This window comes from Falco naumanni, chromosome 10 (assembly GCF_017639655.2).
Source record: "Falco naumanni isolate bFalNau1 chromosome 10, bFalNau1.pat, whole genome shotgun sequence".
In the NCBI taxonomy this organism is placed as follows: Eukaryota; Metazoa; Chordata; class Aves; order Falconiformes; family Falconidae; genus Falco; species Falco naumanni.
Window position 1 is genome coordinate 29763826 of NC_054063.1, and position 15298 is coordinate 29779123.

At 45.1% G+C, this 15298-nt stretch overlaps 1 protein-coding gene across 23 annotated transcripts in view; it reads left to right on the top strand.

Annotated features, from left to right (window-relative positions):
* Positions 1–1028: 1028 nt before the first annotated feature.
* The window catches only part of LOC121095038 (activity dependent neuroprotector homeobox), a 33199-nt gene continuing 18929 nt past the window's right edge, over positions 1029–15298 (top strand). Inside the window, exons 1-7 of one of the 23 annotated variants that reach the window (XM_040609336.1) lie at positions 1029–1391; positions 3141–3215; positions 3313–4235; positions 6498–6620; positions 10140–11801; positions 13154–13199; positions 14433–14739. In XM_040609336.1, the coding sequence (XP_040465270.1) occupies positions 13161–13199; positions 14433–14739 (346 nt within the window). In that variant the 5' untranslated portion in view covers positions 1029–1391; positions 3141–3215; positions 3313–4235; ... (1 more) ...; positions 10140–11801; positions 13154–13160. Of the gene's footprint in view, positions 1392–2611; positions 3216–3235; positions 4236–6497; positions 6621–8439; positions 8494–10139; positions 11802–11842; positions 11863–13153; positions 13200–14432; positions 14740–15298 lie in introns of those variants that run through there. The other 22 variants (XM_040609331.1, XM_040609333.1, XM_040609342.1 and 19 more) reach the window with 22 other exon arrangements.

Consider the following 15298-nt stretch of genomic DNA (forward strand, 5'->3'; position numbering starts at 1 on the left):
CAGGCCTTCAGTGCATCGGGCCAAAATGGGAGAAATTCAGGTTTCGGTGAGTGGCGACGTGCAGAGTGGACCCGGCCTCCTCACCTCAGCAACCTCCCTCATTAGCCTCGTGGTGGCTTGTGCTACACCTGCAGGCCGCGGCCGCCACCAGCTGCTCACGGCAGCCGTCGCCTCATTCGAAGCCTCCCCGGCTCGGGCTGCAGAGGGGGCCGGGGCCGGGGCCGGGCCGGGCGCGGGGGGGGTGCTGGAGCCGGGCGCAGAGGGGGCCCGGGCGGGGCGCAGAGGGGTGCCGGGACACGTCGGGCCCGGGCCGCTCCCGGGCGGGCCGCCGCGACGGTTGAGGCGGCTCCGGCCCCTCGGGCTGCGCTGTCCATGGTGTGAGCGCGGTGTCCGCGGGGCGGGGCGGGGCGGGGCCGGGGCGCGGTCCCCGCGGGCTGCCGTTGCGCCGGTGGCCCCGCCCCGCCCCGGGGGCGGGCTGCGGCCCGGGCGGCGGCGCGGTGGGAGCGGGAACGCCCGCCCTGAGGCGCCGCCGCTGCTCGCCGCGGCACGAGACCGTATGCTCGCGGCCGCGCGGTCACGTGCGCGGCACCGCGGTCACGTGGGCGTGCGGCTCGCCAGGCGCGTGCCCCCGCCCCGGCGGCGGCGGCCCCTCAGGACAGGATGTAGTCCCGGCTGGGGGCGGCGGAGGGATAACCGGGCGGCGTCGCCTCCCTCTCCGGACCCAGCCGCAGGGCGCGGCGCCTCCTAGCGGGCCCGGGGTAGATCCCGCCGCCGCCGCCTCCGGCAGCTCACTCCGTCCATCTCGCGAGAGCCACCCCCCCCTCCGCCGCGCTCGGCGCGGTTATGTAACCCGCCCGCCCCTCGGCCGCCGGGGCGCGGCCCGCAGGGCGGGATGGGGGCCAGGCCAGCGGGAATCCACTGGGGCTCGGGCCCCCTCCCCCCCGGGGCGCGGCCCCCTCCCCTCCCGCCGGACAATGAGTCCCGTATGCTAATGAGAGTCTCGCGTCACTTCCGCTCTTTCTCGGCCGCCATCTTGGCCAGGGCAGGTTCTGGGCAGGAGGGACCCGGCTGTATTGTCTGCAGGGCGCCCAGGGAGCCCCCCCCCCGCCCCGGAGCCCCACACCCCCCGCCCCGGGGACCGAGCCCAGTGAAGCCGCCGCCCCCGCCCCCCGGGACCAGCTCACCACAGGCCACCCCCCGCACACTCGCCCCCCCCCCCTCCCCCCCCGCCATCCAGCCCCCTTTGTCTCCCCCGCGCCGCCGCCGGCTCCGCTCCGCCCGCCCGCCCAGGGACCCGGGCGGCGCCAGGGAGGCAGCTCCGCGCACCCCCACCCCCAGCCCGCGGTGCCGGGGGAGCGCCCGCCCTCGCTGCTGAGGAGAGCCCCAGTCAGGTAGGTGTGTGCGTGAGTCCGCGGTCCGACCCGGGCGGGGGCAGCCCCCGCCCGCTCCCTCCCTCCGCCCGGAGGGGCCGCGGCCCCCGGCAGCCCCCGGCCCCCGGCCCGCCCCGAGGGGCAGGAGCCCCGCGCCTTGCCCGCCGCAGCCGGGGGGCTGCGGAGTTGGCAGGCGGGCCCCCCTCCCCCGGCCGCACACATGTTGAAGAGACTTGGCCGCCCTCGGGGAGGCCGGTGGCGCTCCGGCGGCTGCGGGCACGGCTGCGCCGCCGGCCGCGCTCCCTCCTGCCCGGGGCCCGCGCGGCAGATGCGGTCCCAGCCTCCTCCCGCCCCCCCCCCCCCCCCCGTAGGGGGGACCGCACATGGATGTGTCCCGGGAGCGGCGGCGATGGCGAGGGCTGCGCTGGCGGTAAGGCGAAGCGAACGGGATGAAGAGTCGGCGAGCGGGTACAGCATCCTGGCGCTGCCCGCTGCGGGTGCCGGCCGCCGGGCCCGGCTGGCGCTGGAGCGAGCTCGGAGAGCGGCGCCGGCTGCCGGGCGATGAATGGGGAGCAGCCTCCCCCCGGCACCCGCCGTGGCTCTGCCCGCGGGAGGAGGCGCGATCTGCGGCCGCTACCCCGAGCCCAGCACCGGCTGCGGGATGGAGCAGCGTTGACTCACCCATCCCTCCGCGCCCTACCCTGGGCTATAGTTACCGACACCCGTTTCTCAAAGGCGGGGGAATTGAAACCCCGAAGCCTCGCTCAGCCGCTGGGAGCTGCACCCCCCTGTCACGCACCCCCTTCACTCGGCGGCTGCAGCCCGGGGGCGGAAGAGGCGGGGGGAGGGGGGGGAGCTTTCCAAAACAAGTGCCACGGCGTACGCGATGCTAGTGGTGCCCCCCTCGCCCCCCTCCTCCTGCCGTTAAATCGGTATTGTTGCTGCCGGTGTATGGCCGTGGAAGAAAAATACCAGCCCCCACCCAAAATGCACCGCAGCCCAGCCGGCGGCGCGGCGTGCGGGAGGGAGGCAGTAGGGGGCGCCCTCCCCGCGCCGGGCAGGGCTGCGGCGGGGGGGCGGCCGGGGGAGGGCCGGCGGCGCGGCCGCAAAGCGCCGTCTGCGGGGCCGCCCCCCGGGCAGCCCGGACCCCCCGCGACCCCCGCCACCGGGCAGCCCGGGCCCGCCGCGACCCCCGCCACCGGGCAGCCCGGGCCCGCCGGGGCTGGCACGGGGGCGGTGGGCGCGCATGGGGGCCCTGGAGCGGGTGCGCAGGGCTCTGCGCGGGGGTTCAGCACTTGTACCAAAACTTGGTTGTGGCTTGCGGTGCCATTTGCTTCATAAACTTGCATGGCTTTTCGCACACATGCGGAGCGCATGGCTGCAGCGGGGGAAACTTCTGGTGTGGGGCGTTGCTGAAGCATCGAGTGCTTTGTCTGGGGCCGTAGGCCAGAGTCCGGATAACTGGGCACTTCGGCGTTTTGATGTTCTTTGTTTATTGGGTGTATTTAAACCATTTGGTAGGTGTGAACGAGGTTTTCATTCCTTTTAGAGAAATAACTTTTTTTTTTTAAGGATGTTTTTACTAGCTACGCTTCTATTTTTACTACTATTTTCTATTTCTGTTTGGAGGTACAAGGTGTGAGAGATAATGGAGACGCATGATTCCTACCTGTCAGAGTAGCATGGACCAACCTTCAGTGGCTCCTGTGTAGCACAGCCCGTATGTGCTGCATATGTGCTGCAGGCCACCAGCATTGTTTCCTCTTGCAGGGTCTCAGCTACTTGGAAAAACTTTCACTTGGGGACTCTGGTGACTGTAATAATTACAAGTTGCCATCCTTCTAGGTGAGAAAGATGGATCATCCTGTTTAAAAATAAGAAAAGCATTCTTTTTTTTTTTTCTTTTAATAACAAAACAAACCAAAGCTTGGTTTCTTTTTAGATGTGCATTTGCAGATGTTGGGCAGCAATTTGATGTCAGCAGATCAACATCTACCATGATGTGTGTTGAAATCTTAAAATGTGAAAAAAAACAACAGAAGAGAAACATCCTATTATTAATAAAATTGCACTTGGAGGCTGATGGGTTGTAACATGACTGTTACCTTTCCTGAAGATTGTTACAGCAAATACTTAAATAAACTTTAGTCAAAATTGAGGTGTCCTTTTTGACACGCGATGCATAACTTGTTCTCCAAAAGTAATACTAAGCAAAATAATTTTGTACTATTTTTTAATAGTAAGCAGCCCTTTACTAAAATTAGTATTATTTCTTAATTAACTTTTTTAAATGACTTTTTGGTATCTAATAGAAATGAGATGTTTCAGGTGCCTGGGGACAGCTCTCAGAGATCATTGCAGACCAATAAACTTTTAGTGCCTCATTATTAATTTATTATTTTTTTTAACTTGGAAGTGGTGGTCCATCAGACAGGTTTATAGAAAGTATCTCTGTAGGTTATGACTGTTTATGCTTCGAAGTATATTGTGTGGAACTACTAGAGCTTAAAAGTCATTAAGAGCTTGTGAGATCACTTGCGTTAAATTTTAGGAGGGAGTTACTTGGCTATGCAAGAGATGGGGAAGGTGAAAGGTGGCTGCCTTTGCCTGTGGGTTAGACAGACAAGTGGTAAACAGTGTCTGCTGTTCAGAGTGCGTAGGAATGAAAAACCTTCACAGGAGAGGAACTTCCTGACTCTTTTGGAAAGTTCATGCCTTAGTGTTAAGCGTCAGCTGCACAAACAAAACATCTAGGAAGACTGTGTGTGCTCTTCAGAATGAGATTAATAACTTAATTTTTTTTCTGTATATGTAGGATAGAAGTTACCAGTTGTCAGAAGATGCCCATTAGCATTTTCAGAATTGGTATGTGTCACTTACAGTGGTATATTACAACAGCATTTTAATTAAGCTTTAATAGTATAAAGTATCATTTGCTAGGTACGTAGCAAACTAAACTCTACAGTTACTGAATTTGCTATTAAATTCTGGATGAATACACATACACATTTTCTGTGGAAGTGAGTTGTGCTTCTGACACACTGCAGACTGAATAATAGAAGGTTATTCCCAACCCAGCTTTACTACTCCATAATAGTACTAAATACTGGAAGTAATTATTAAAATTTAAAGTAGCATTCCTGGAATACAGAAACATATCAGAATCTTATCAGTAGTCAAAAGTCATGTAGTCAAAATGTGTATTTTACAGATTTTTATTAAAATGGCAGCTGATTTGATTGATGTAAAGAAATCGGAACAATTAATTTTGTGGGAGTAAAGGCAGTGCTCATGGGTTAATGTATTCACTTGAAGGTGGCCACAAATAAGATTTAGCAGCTCGATAGGAAATCTGTTGGTGTTTTTTGTGTTTAAGGGTTCTGGTGGAGGGGGTTAATTTTTTTTTTTTCCCAGAAAAGGGAGATTACCTTTGCTCCACTACATGAAGTTGGTCTAAGAGAGACAAAATTTTATACACTGGGAATGAAGAAAACAGTATCAAATATGATGGGGATCATAGTCCAAGGTCTGTAGGAGGTGGGTGCCAGGAGAGGGGCAGTGAATAGCTATAGGACTGCAGTTGGTCACTGATTAGAGTGGTCCACAGGTGTGTGTCATTTGATCTGCTTTATTGACATGGGCAGAGATGGCATATTTTTAAAATTATTAGTACAGCTGAGTTTGTATATTAATAAAGCAGTTTGCTGGGATTTTTTGGAAGATGCATGTAACTTGCTTGTTTTAAAAAGATAACAGCTGACTATCTTGGCCTGCATCTAAACAAGCATTACAGTATTTTTTTGTTGTATTAAATTAAGATCTGCTCTGCGCTTGGATTTTTTTATATATACATATATAGGGTATGTTTTTATTAACATAATTGTAACAGTATAATTGTTAATGTGGAGGCAGTCCTACTCATATAAATAAGTATTTTGATACAAGTGTATGTTTCCTAATGATAGTATAAGTGATGGAGATGAAATTAGAAGGTACTGGTCTAAGGATAATCTAATATAAATGTCTGAATATGCATTGGAAGAAAAAACTCCTGATTATGTTATGTGTAAAAAAAAAAAAAAAAAGCCTATACCTTCTATGTATGTAGGTTTGTTTTGACTCACCTGACACATTTTGGCAAGAATGCTCTTGCTTTCTTAGTGAGGATGGCCAGGCTGACCTGCTCATTTTGAGCTTTCAGGAAGTACTTAGATCTGATACAAAAACTGAACACATGTTCTAGATTTGAATAAAGACATTTTTAAAGAGGGTGTAACTCTTACCTACCTGAGGGCCATATGCCTCAAGGAAATAGCTACATTGTTCAGCTTCGTTATAACTAGCTGGTGTTGAAAGGCAAACACGAGGCTTGAATTCAGTGTCTCATTCTTACTTCATATTAGTGCTTTTGAATGTGTATGATGGTTGATGGTTTTGAAGAAGAATGGAATAAATACTGTTTTGTTTTCTGCAGTGAGTCACTTTCAGTTACCATCATTTATATCCTTAGTTGTTTGGTTTTCTTTTTTTAAGGTGGCATTAAAGATTTGGATGAAAACTGATACTGGCTGTTGGGTCCTAAACCTGTGTGGTTGACTCTATGAACACATCACACCTGCAGGTTCTTGACTATCCACATGATGTGGCAAAACGTTTCATTTAAGATCTACTTCTCAAGGAATATCTAAAACAATTTAGGAGAAATAGAAACTAAGTAACTGTGTAAACAGCCTGTCCGCTGGAGTAATGCTCTTCAGCTCACATTTAAATAGGAAAGGGCATGCTCTCCAGCCTGGCTTCACTGTCTGGTGTTTCCTCCCTATTCCCAGCTCCTCTTCTCTCTTTCAGCCCTCAGGCATTCTTTTTACCTCTTTTTACCTCTTCTGTGTATTGATTTCTGATGCGACTCTGGATCTGATAGTTCTTTGCTTGTGCTGCAGCTGGGTCAAAGAAGCTGTTAGTGATGCAGATTCATAGCAGCAACAGTAAGAGGGCAAATTGTCTCTTGAAATCTCAGTAGGCAAAATACTTGTCTTTAAATGCTTTTTTTCTCCCTAAAAAGTCAAACTTAAGGTTGTGATCTTTGTTTTGTTTTGTTTCCCCATTCCTGCTGCTGCTGCTATGAAGCCTTTTGAATATCGAAGGTTCCTGAGTCAGACCGAAGACAGCAGTAGCTGAGGTGGATTAACGCTGGAATGTAGTCAGGGACTGGAGCACTTGGGAGCTATGCTTAGACAGAAAGGGAAAGAGGTAAGAAATGTGAAGTGGTAAGACTGATTTTAAGCTCTTGTTTACAGACTTTACCCAATCGTGTAATGCCAACATTTGTGCCTAGCGTTCGTGAAGTGGTAAGGCAAAGGAAAAACAATTAGCGTCAGCCTACTTCACTGACTATTTTTACACTTCTAATACTCAGATGCTAGCCAGTTGGCGAGATCCCTTCAATATCTAATATCTACTATCCGAGAAAGCATGTATTGGCAGGGTTTTGGATGAGCTTGTAAAAGTATTTGTGTGCTCTCTTTTGTTTCGTTGATTTGTGCTGCCACTTATACCAGCATGCAAGCAATGCATTTTACTAGTTAGGACACGCTAAGGGATGCAGTTTCACTATTGGCTTAAATATATCTGTGTCTGTGCTGCCGCTGGAAGGGGTGGTATGAGCCACGCTTCCTGCCACCTTATTGTACCAGTCCTAGCCTTCTGTTTGGGCGAGTGAAGGAACTGCTCCTCCTGAAAAACACTCCTATTCAGTTGGATCAGGTCTCTGCCCTGGCTGTTGACACAGTGGTGATGTCAGGAAAACATGACGGAGAGAAGACAGGACTACCATTTTCACTTGCAGTCTAATCTGATTGCAGTCGCACAATCAGTGTGATCTGATCATAAATTATGTGTATATTGGTTACATGCTTTGTTCTTGCACGTTTTACAGAGTCTTCTAAGCCGCTTTGTTTATTATACAAATGGTTTTGTGCACTTTGGATTGATAATTTCAGATTTGTTCTTGATTTAATTTAAATGGTAACTGCTAATTCATGAAACGTGCTTATATTTTCCAAAATGTTTTTTATTCTGGGATTGTTCATGTTTAGCTATAATCGAGATGAGGAATATTTTGGAATTGTGGAGCATATTCATGCAGCCTTTTTTCCTGATCACTGAAGTGTGGATATCATGGTGTAAGCAGATAATATCCTTTGTGCTTCAATGATCCCCAGTCTTGATTTCAAATTTCAGCAAGATGTGCGGGCTTTTATTACATTTCAAACTGGAATCTTTAAGAACAAGTGAACACAGCATATTCCGCATGTATAGTATGTATTGATTTCGCTGCACATACAAGGATGTGTATAAACATTTATCTTTGGACATCTTGAACAGTCACAAAAGATATTATTTAAGATGGCAGTAGGTGTGTAAGCCTACTTCTTGAGCTGCTAGTGCCTCTAATTTAAAGTTTCCTAGGCACTGAAGTATAGCATGCCCTAGAGAATGGATGCAATTTAAAACTGCATTTCAGAATGCAGTAGAGATCGCCTGTATTCATGTGGGTTTGATCATGTGTGTTGAAAAGATTGTTCTTTAGAAAATGTTCAAGTTTAGCTCGCAGCATTGTTTAACATACTTCAGCCGATGTCATCAAAATCAGAAAACCCAACAAATTCCCAGCGGAGTGTAGGGTAGCAGATTATTAATAAAGAACAGAAATAAGGATTGTGGTTCCCAGAGCAATCGAAATTTGGCCATTTTGTATTTTATATTGGGGCATAGAAATTACGCAGTGTACAGAACTTTAACTACTAAATAGAAGTTGATAAGGAAATAGTTAATTCCCTTTCAGTTTTGCAGTTAGTGTACACACCCACCAGATGGAGCTTCTGGCATCAGTGGAAAATTCCAGAAATTGAGCAAGAATGAGAAGTGTGTGAATGACTTAGAAGATCCCTGTCTGCTGGATTGCAGAAGATACTTTTTTTAACCTTTAGAAAAAAAAAAAATGGGAGAGTAAGACCTATTAGCCTAACTGATTCCTTTCACTAGAACTGTCTTCCATTGAAGTTTTTCCTCTGATGGGAAGTTGGAGTTCTTAGTGCAAGAGTCACCAAGCTGAAGCTAAACAGTAAGCTCAAAAAAAAAAAAGAGATAAAACAGTTTCATAAGCCGTTACTGAAAATTACATATAACCACTGAAATAGTATGTTAAAGTTTTTAGCCTAAGAATTTCCTCCAAAGGATTTTAAGTGTGGTTTGTTTTTTTTTTAGTACCGCGTTTTAGATGGACTTACCTCCTCTCCTGAAGCAGTATTTACATAGAGTGTTCAAAGAAGTGGTGTGAAACTGTCCTTTTTGTTTGACGCACAACTTAAAATTTTCTTGGATGTAGCTGATCTGCTCTCTGAAGTGATCTGTAATTTTTGTGGGTTTTTTCCGTGGTTTTTTTTTTTGACAAAAGGACTTTTAAGGAATCGACTATTTGACTGTGAGGAGTTGGAGTTCATGTGCACAGTGCTGCAAAAGCTTTACGATGCTGTGACCCCATAGTAAAATACATTTGTTGATTTCCTTTAGTTCCAGTAATCTTAGTTTTAAAACAATGGTTTTTTTCCAGACAGATTGTTACAGCTTTTCTGGTCACTTTATACATTTTTAATGTGCCTAGTCCTGCTTCGGATATAGACACAACTTAAAGGACCATGGATATAGAAACAAGTTAAAGGGCATGGGGGCTTGTGCTTGCTGATGTGCTAGCTTAAGGTTGAATTTAAGTGCTGTGTCCACCTTGGCAGCTGTGCAAGCAGAATTATCTAGATGGAGGTTGAGAGGTATTTGCTAGAAGTTAGCTGAAGACCATCATGTTACATGGGCAGAAGCTTGGTGTTGCAGATGGTTGAGCTGATAAGGCTGAGGAGGTGCTCTCTGTTTAAAATGTTGCCATGAGAATAGAGTGCGTGCTGTTACAAAACAGCCTCCATCCTAGGATTATAGCGGATTTGAAAAATGAGCCCTTAGTTGTCTGGCATTTCAGATGTGCTGTTACAACTGCAAATCTCATTACCTTCACAGGAGATGTGGGTGCACAGCCCTCTGAAAACCAGGCCAGAAAATGCTTAAATAAAGAGGAGAGAGAAGAGTTCAACCAAAGAAAGAGAAAATGTTTAATTTCCACCAGGGGTAGATGGGAGTAGACTCTTCATTCATTCAGTGCAGGGAGGGGAGATACCTAACTGCAATTCTTACCTTATCAAGGAAGTCTTTGGTAGTTTTCAGCTCTTCAGACTTCCCTCTCCCTGATGTTTCTGCTCCTGGTGTTTTTGATATGCTTACACTTCCCTGAGGTACATTTCTGCTTCCTGACTACGTCAGCCTTGCTCAGCTGTCCTGGAATTTTCAGGTCCCAGAGTCCCAGTCTCTGCCTTGCTGCAGGGACAGGCCATCATTGTCCTCAAGTGAATATAGAATATTATACACAATCATGCTATCTAGCATCATTTAACCTGCATATGTGAGGAGGCTGCTTTTCTATTGCTGTGGGAACCATAGCTTCATTTTCTTGCGTATTTTTCTTGTATTTTAAGAGTTTTCATTCAATGTTGTGCTGACAGCCTTCTTTGCAAATCTGTTTCGTGGCTGGCTTTTTAGAGCATGCTATTAAATGCAGTTAGCTGGGCAAATTGTTAAAAGTAGACCTTGTTTTAAATGCGGTTGGAATAGGGAGATAAAAAGCACAGTATTGAGAAACTAACAATCTTGTTTCATTTTGTGCAGGAACATGCAGCTGCTGTCAGCTCTGATATATGCTATGTTGCGCAGTTATATGTAAACCAAGAACTTCTTCAACTTAAACTACTAGCAAAATAAGAGCTACAATAAAAGATTTTTGGATTATATAAAGTCAGAAAAATGCCAGATGCTTGGTGATTCTTGTCAGCAACACAATGCAGGGAAATGATACTCAGTCCTCAGGAGGCCCAGTATGGGATGAAGTACTTCCCTGTGCTCAGTATTCATATCTCCAGGCTGATACACTAATTTTCACTGGTCTGCTCTCAAGGCTGATTGGTGCTTATCCAGAAATGTGCTTTCTGCAATGAGGATTCAGTGGGAGAGAGGTAATTTGGACTTGATAGAGGCACAGGGGCGCAAATTCTACTTTCTAGTTAGAAAATAATCCCATATGAAACAAAATAACCCATCATCCATTTGAAGACCACTAGCCATTTCTTACTAAAGCATATGCAGTGTTCAGTTTTGCCTCAGTGTGAAATATTTTAATCATTTTCTCTTGCTGAACTACTTAGAACATTTTAATACCTTCTGTTGAAACCATCCTCGCTGAAGAAAAACAATGTGTAGTTTTAAGTTGTGGAAGTTCTGTCTGATTAATCAACAGAGATTGAAATCTGACAATTTGAAACAGTAAACCCCCTTATTACTTGGAGAGGTAATTATAAATGACTCAACAAATTTTGCTTTTATAAACTTCAGATTTGGATGTGCCAGAATTCTTGATACTAATGTTATATCTTGTGTTTCCAGTCTGTTCAAGACTGAGTTTCTGCTCATGGGTGATGTGAGTTGAAGAGGTATCAGTCTTCCAACAGAAGCATAATCATTTACATGCCATTACCCAAAAGGGTTTGCTTCACATCCTCCTACTAGCAGCACTGCAACTGAGAATTTTAATCTGAATGCTTCCCAAATGAATATATGTCCCTGGGGCTGTGGCTGATGGCCATGTCACCTGTTTGATCTCCCATAGTCTTGTAATTTAAGGTGGGACTGTGTTTGTATGGAAACCTTCTAGGAAAAATTACCTCTACAAAGAAGTGCTGTTGATATTTCACTAAGTGTACCTCATCTATACAGGGTGCAGCTATGCTGCTGGTTACTAATAGCTCAGATGAGGTGTAAATTAAGGGCCTAACCACTTCAGTCAAAAGGTTATATGAAGTACGAATAGGAGCTTTTGTCTGTGTATCCTGCTGGATTTCTGAATTGGGTAACTTAATTGAAATATGAGCATTAAAATATGCCTCGGGTAGCATCACCCAGCGGAATCTGTTGTTTAAGCCACAAACCTGCTAAAACTTCCTGCAGCACTGTTAACTTGCTGGAGTGCATGCTACAGTAGCTCCATGTCAGTAAAGGTACCGTAAATGTGGTTTATAATTAGCTTTGGAGTCCTTCGCAATGAAACGTACGTTATAAATGTAAGATTGCCCTTATTACATTTCTTATCTCTTGTCTTTAACACTTTGTTTTATACAGCAGGATATGATCCTTCTTCTATGTCCGGGCTTTGGCCTCACACAGTAGGTGTAATATAATCCCTGAGGTGGGCGTTCTGGAAGGAGAATTATTTTTGGAGGCTTTTGCATGAAACTTGTCCAATGAGTCTGAGACGCCCAAGCACCATTAATTTTGGAGGTAAATGCCTCATAATACGTACTGAATAGATTGGGAAGAGTTAAGATTTTCATTTGGCAAGGTATGGGCAAAAAATAGTTGAAAGGATAATTCTGACTGTTTACTTCTGACGTTTGGACATATTGAACTTAAAGGAACACCAACTTGAATTCTAGAAAAACTGGGGGGGTGGGGGGGTGGCTTTGAGCTCAATCAGTCTGGCAGCTCCACTATATATTAATTAATTTCCTGGTTAAAAAAAATTTCCCCCTTTTTTTGGTTTATTAAAACCAACAGAGGAAAAAGTGAAAGATTATTTTGGCTACAAGAGAAATGACAAGACTTCCTGCATTAATCTCTCATGCTGAAACTGGGGAAGAACCTGTAACTTGTGATATGGAAGCTCAAAGATACGTAATTAAGTTGGATGTCCCTTTAAGTTATTTCTTGGAATCTGACATTTCTTATTTGAATCTCAATTGATATGTTTAATTCTCGAAATTAAACTGAAAAGTTTTTCATTATATTTTCTATCATTTGTCTATAAATTGGTCTGTCAAAGTAGGCTGGGATATGTATAAAGGGAGGGGAGGGAGGAATACTGTTGTTAACAATGAAAAGATAAAGCCAGAGGGGGAAAAAAACTACCCAATAAAACAAAAAAAAACAGATGAAAGAAAATATAACAATTAGTCCCAAAAGGGCTTTTAAAAAATGACAGATTTTAAATGTTGGTACTTGGCTTCATGGGGAGGTGGGTGGGAGAATCATTTGCATGAAATATGATTTACTTAAATTTTATTAATGCTATTGTTATTGGAATAAAATCAGGTTACTTATTAAAATTATAAAGATAATGTAAGTTAAAAAAGTTAAGTTTGCTCTAGTAAACAACAATATTGTAGTGCTGGCACACGGCCAATAGAGAAATTAAAACTATTTTAAAGATCTACAGTGTCTGGGTTGCACTGATGATGTTGATCCTGGATTCTCATTGCTTTCTGATTTTAATGGTAACTGTTACTGAGAAATACTTAATATTTAAAACGAGGCTGTCTCGTAGAGAGCTATCCTACACACTTTAATGAAGTAATTTTTAGCATAATCTGAATTTTATGCACTAACTTGTTACCAAACTGCATGCATTTTTTGATTGTGCTGTTTCACTCTGCTGTAGCCCTTCCCTTTTAGTATTATTATGGATATTAAGAAATGTGGGTTTGAATTATTGGAATGAAAACCATGGGATCATAATACATACCTAACAAAGGCAATGGACTAGAGTAGTGGGTTTAAGTATGTGGGGCGGTATATTGTATAGGAAAAAGGAACAGCTTTTAGAATAAGGGTTTGAAACATTGCTTTTTCTGTAGGAAAAAGATGGAGTATTGCATGCTGGGAACAAGTGCTTTCCATAAGGTAGCTAAACTTTAAAAGTACATTTGTTTCATTTTGTTTTAGGCTTTGCTTAAGTATTCTAATTTAGTAATTTTGTCCTTTCTGCAGTTTTCATTTTTAGTAGACCTCTGCAAAACTCTCTTCTAAACAAAAATTCAAAAACCAACTAAAAAAAAAAACCCAAACCTGGGCCACAACTGCAATGTTTGACATTTCTGAAATGTTGCTCAATGTGTACAGAAGACTATTTAAAGGATATTAGTATAAGTTCTTTCTGTGGTCTGTTTTGTTTTCCATGATTTCAAAATTGCAGATATTAACGCCAGTAAATTCAAAGATGCGAATGTGTTGGGTAGCTACAGAGAAATGACCGAAAGTAAACCAATTTGTAAAAGGTAGTCTTCCTTGACACCTCTTAAAATCCAAAAAACCCAAACCAACAAACAAAAAAAACCCACCCACCCACCCCAAATAAAACCAGCCACAAAACAACAAAACCAAAAAGCCCCACTCATCAGGAATGCTGTCGGCAAAACCTCCCAAGTAAACAGTCACATTCTCTTTTCCTTTGTTCTTGTGAATAGCAAGACATAACATACTTGGAGGAAGTCTGAGTAGATGAGTCAGGACTTATTAACTGCAGTTAAATGTTTTGGCCGGGTTTCCCAAGGAAACAAAGCTTATACAATTTTTCAGATTGTGGCTTGTCTCCTAATCCTCCCTGCCTCCTCCCAGCTAAGAAAAAAGCTGGCCATTTTCAACCAAATTTGGTAGAGATGGAGGTCTGAACAGATAAATAAGCACCTTTAAGTTTCATTAAACGTAGATGTCCAATAAGAGAAGAAACTGAGGTTTGAACATTCGCAAGTTTCCTTCACAGCTCCCATCAGCCTGTTCCTTCAACTGGGCGCAGCCATGCCAAGTGGCTGCTAAAAAAAATATCTGTGGGAGGAGTTGCAAGGGGGAGGGGAAAGAAATCATCCTGCTTAGGCCTGGGATCTTAGGGGGTTGACTTTTCAACGCTGGTTGTGCGCCAGCTGCAGAGGTGCCAGCTAGGTGTTGTGCCTGGAGCTGAATATAGCAACTTGCCTGTCATTATTTAATGTGGAGCTAGCAGAGGGTTATGAAGGAAAGAGAAGAAGCAGTAAATTATCTTGGCTCAGTATTTGAAGTATTCAGCTCCAAATGAAAGTTGTTGGTGCCTGACTGAGTGCATGTATAGTATATTATTCCATGGATACGATATTATTACAGGTACAGCAGCAGCTCATGATGCCCCGTAAAGCTTTTCTTTCCCAGAAAGAAAAGCAGGCTCGTGCCAGGGAAAGGGATATGTTAAAAAAGAGGAGGAGGCGACAAGACTATCTCAAAAGAAGCGTGGAGCCGCAGAAAAATGCAGAAACAATAAAATGGCACAGGGATGATGAGAAGAGGAGAGAAAATGAGCAAGTTAAGGACAAAGATATCAAGAAGCGGTGGAGACAGGATGAGAGAGAACGACGAAAGAATGTGGACGCTATGAATTGGCGCAGGGAAGATGAGAAGAGGGAAAATGAGCGAGGTAAGGACCAAGAAGGCCAAGAACCAGCAAAGAAAGGATGAGGAGGAGAGGGGGAAAGAACGACGAAAGGATGGACCTTTTGAAGCAGCAGAGGGATGATGAGGGGGAGAGGGGGAAAGAGGTTAAGAACAGTTCCATTTTATAAGCATGTGCAGAAATAACAGAAAATATCGGTATCATTTAGTTTCAAATTTATAGGAAATCTCCTTTAATGAACTATAGTTGTTACAGAGCTAATTATTTTAGCAAGACAAGATTGATCTGAGTATAGATGTATACAAACTCAAAGTCACAATGGGATAGAAAAGGCTGGGTTTACACATTGCTTATAAAATTGTCTGTTCTGCACACATGTTCGCAGTGAATACTTTTTCCATCAGTACAGCTGATAATAACTGTGTTTCAGATCACCAAAAAGTCAGGTTTTCACAGTCCTAAGGAGTAATGTGAGTAAATGAGAGCATTAGGGAAGGAAGGGTCAACCAAATGTGTTCATAAAAAAGGTAAAACTGATGTTTTATGTTATTCTTTTTAATAACGTGCCCAAGAGATAGTTGTA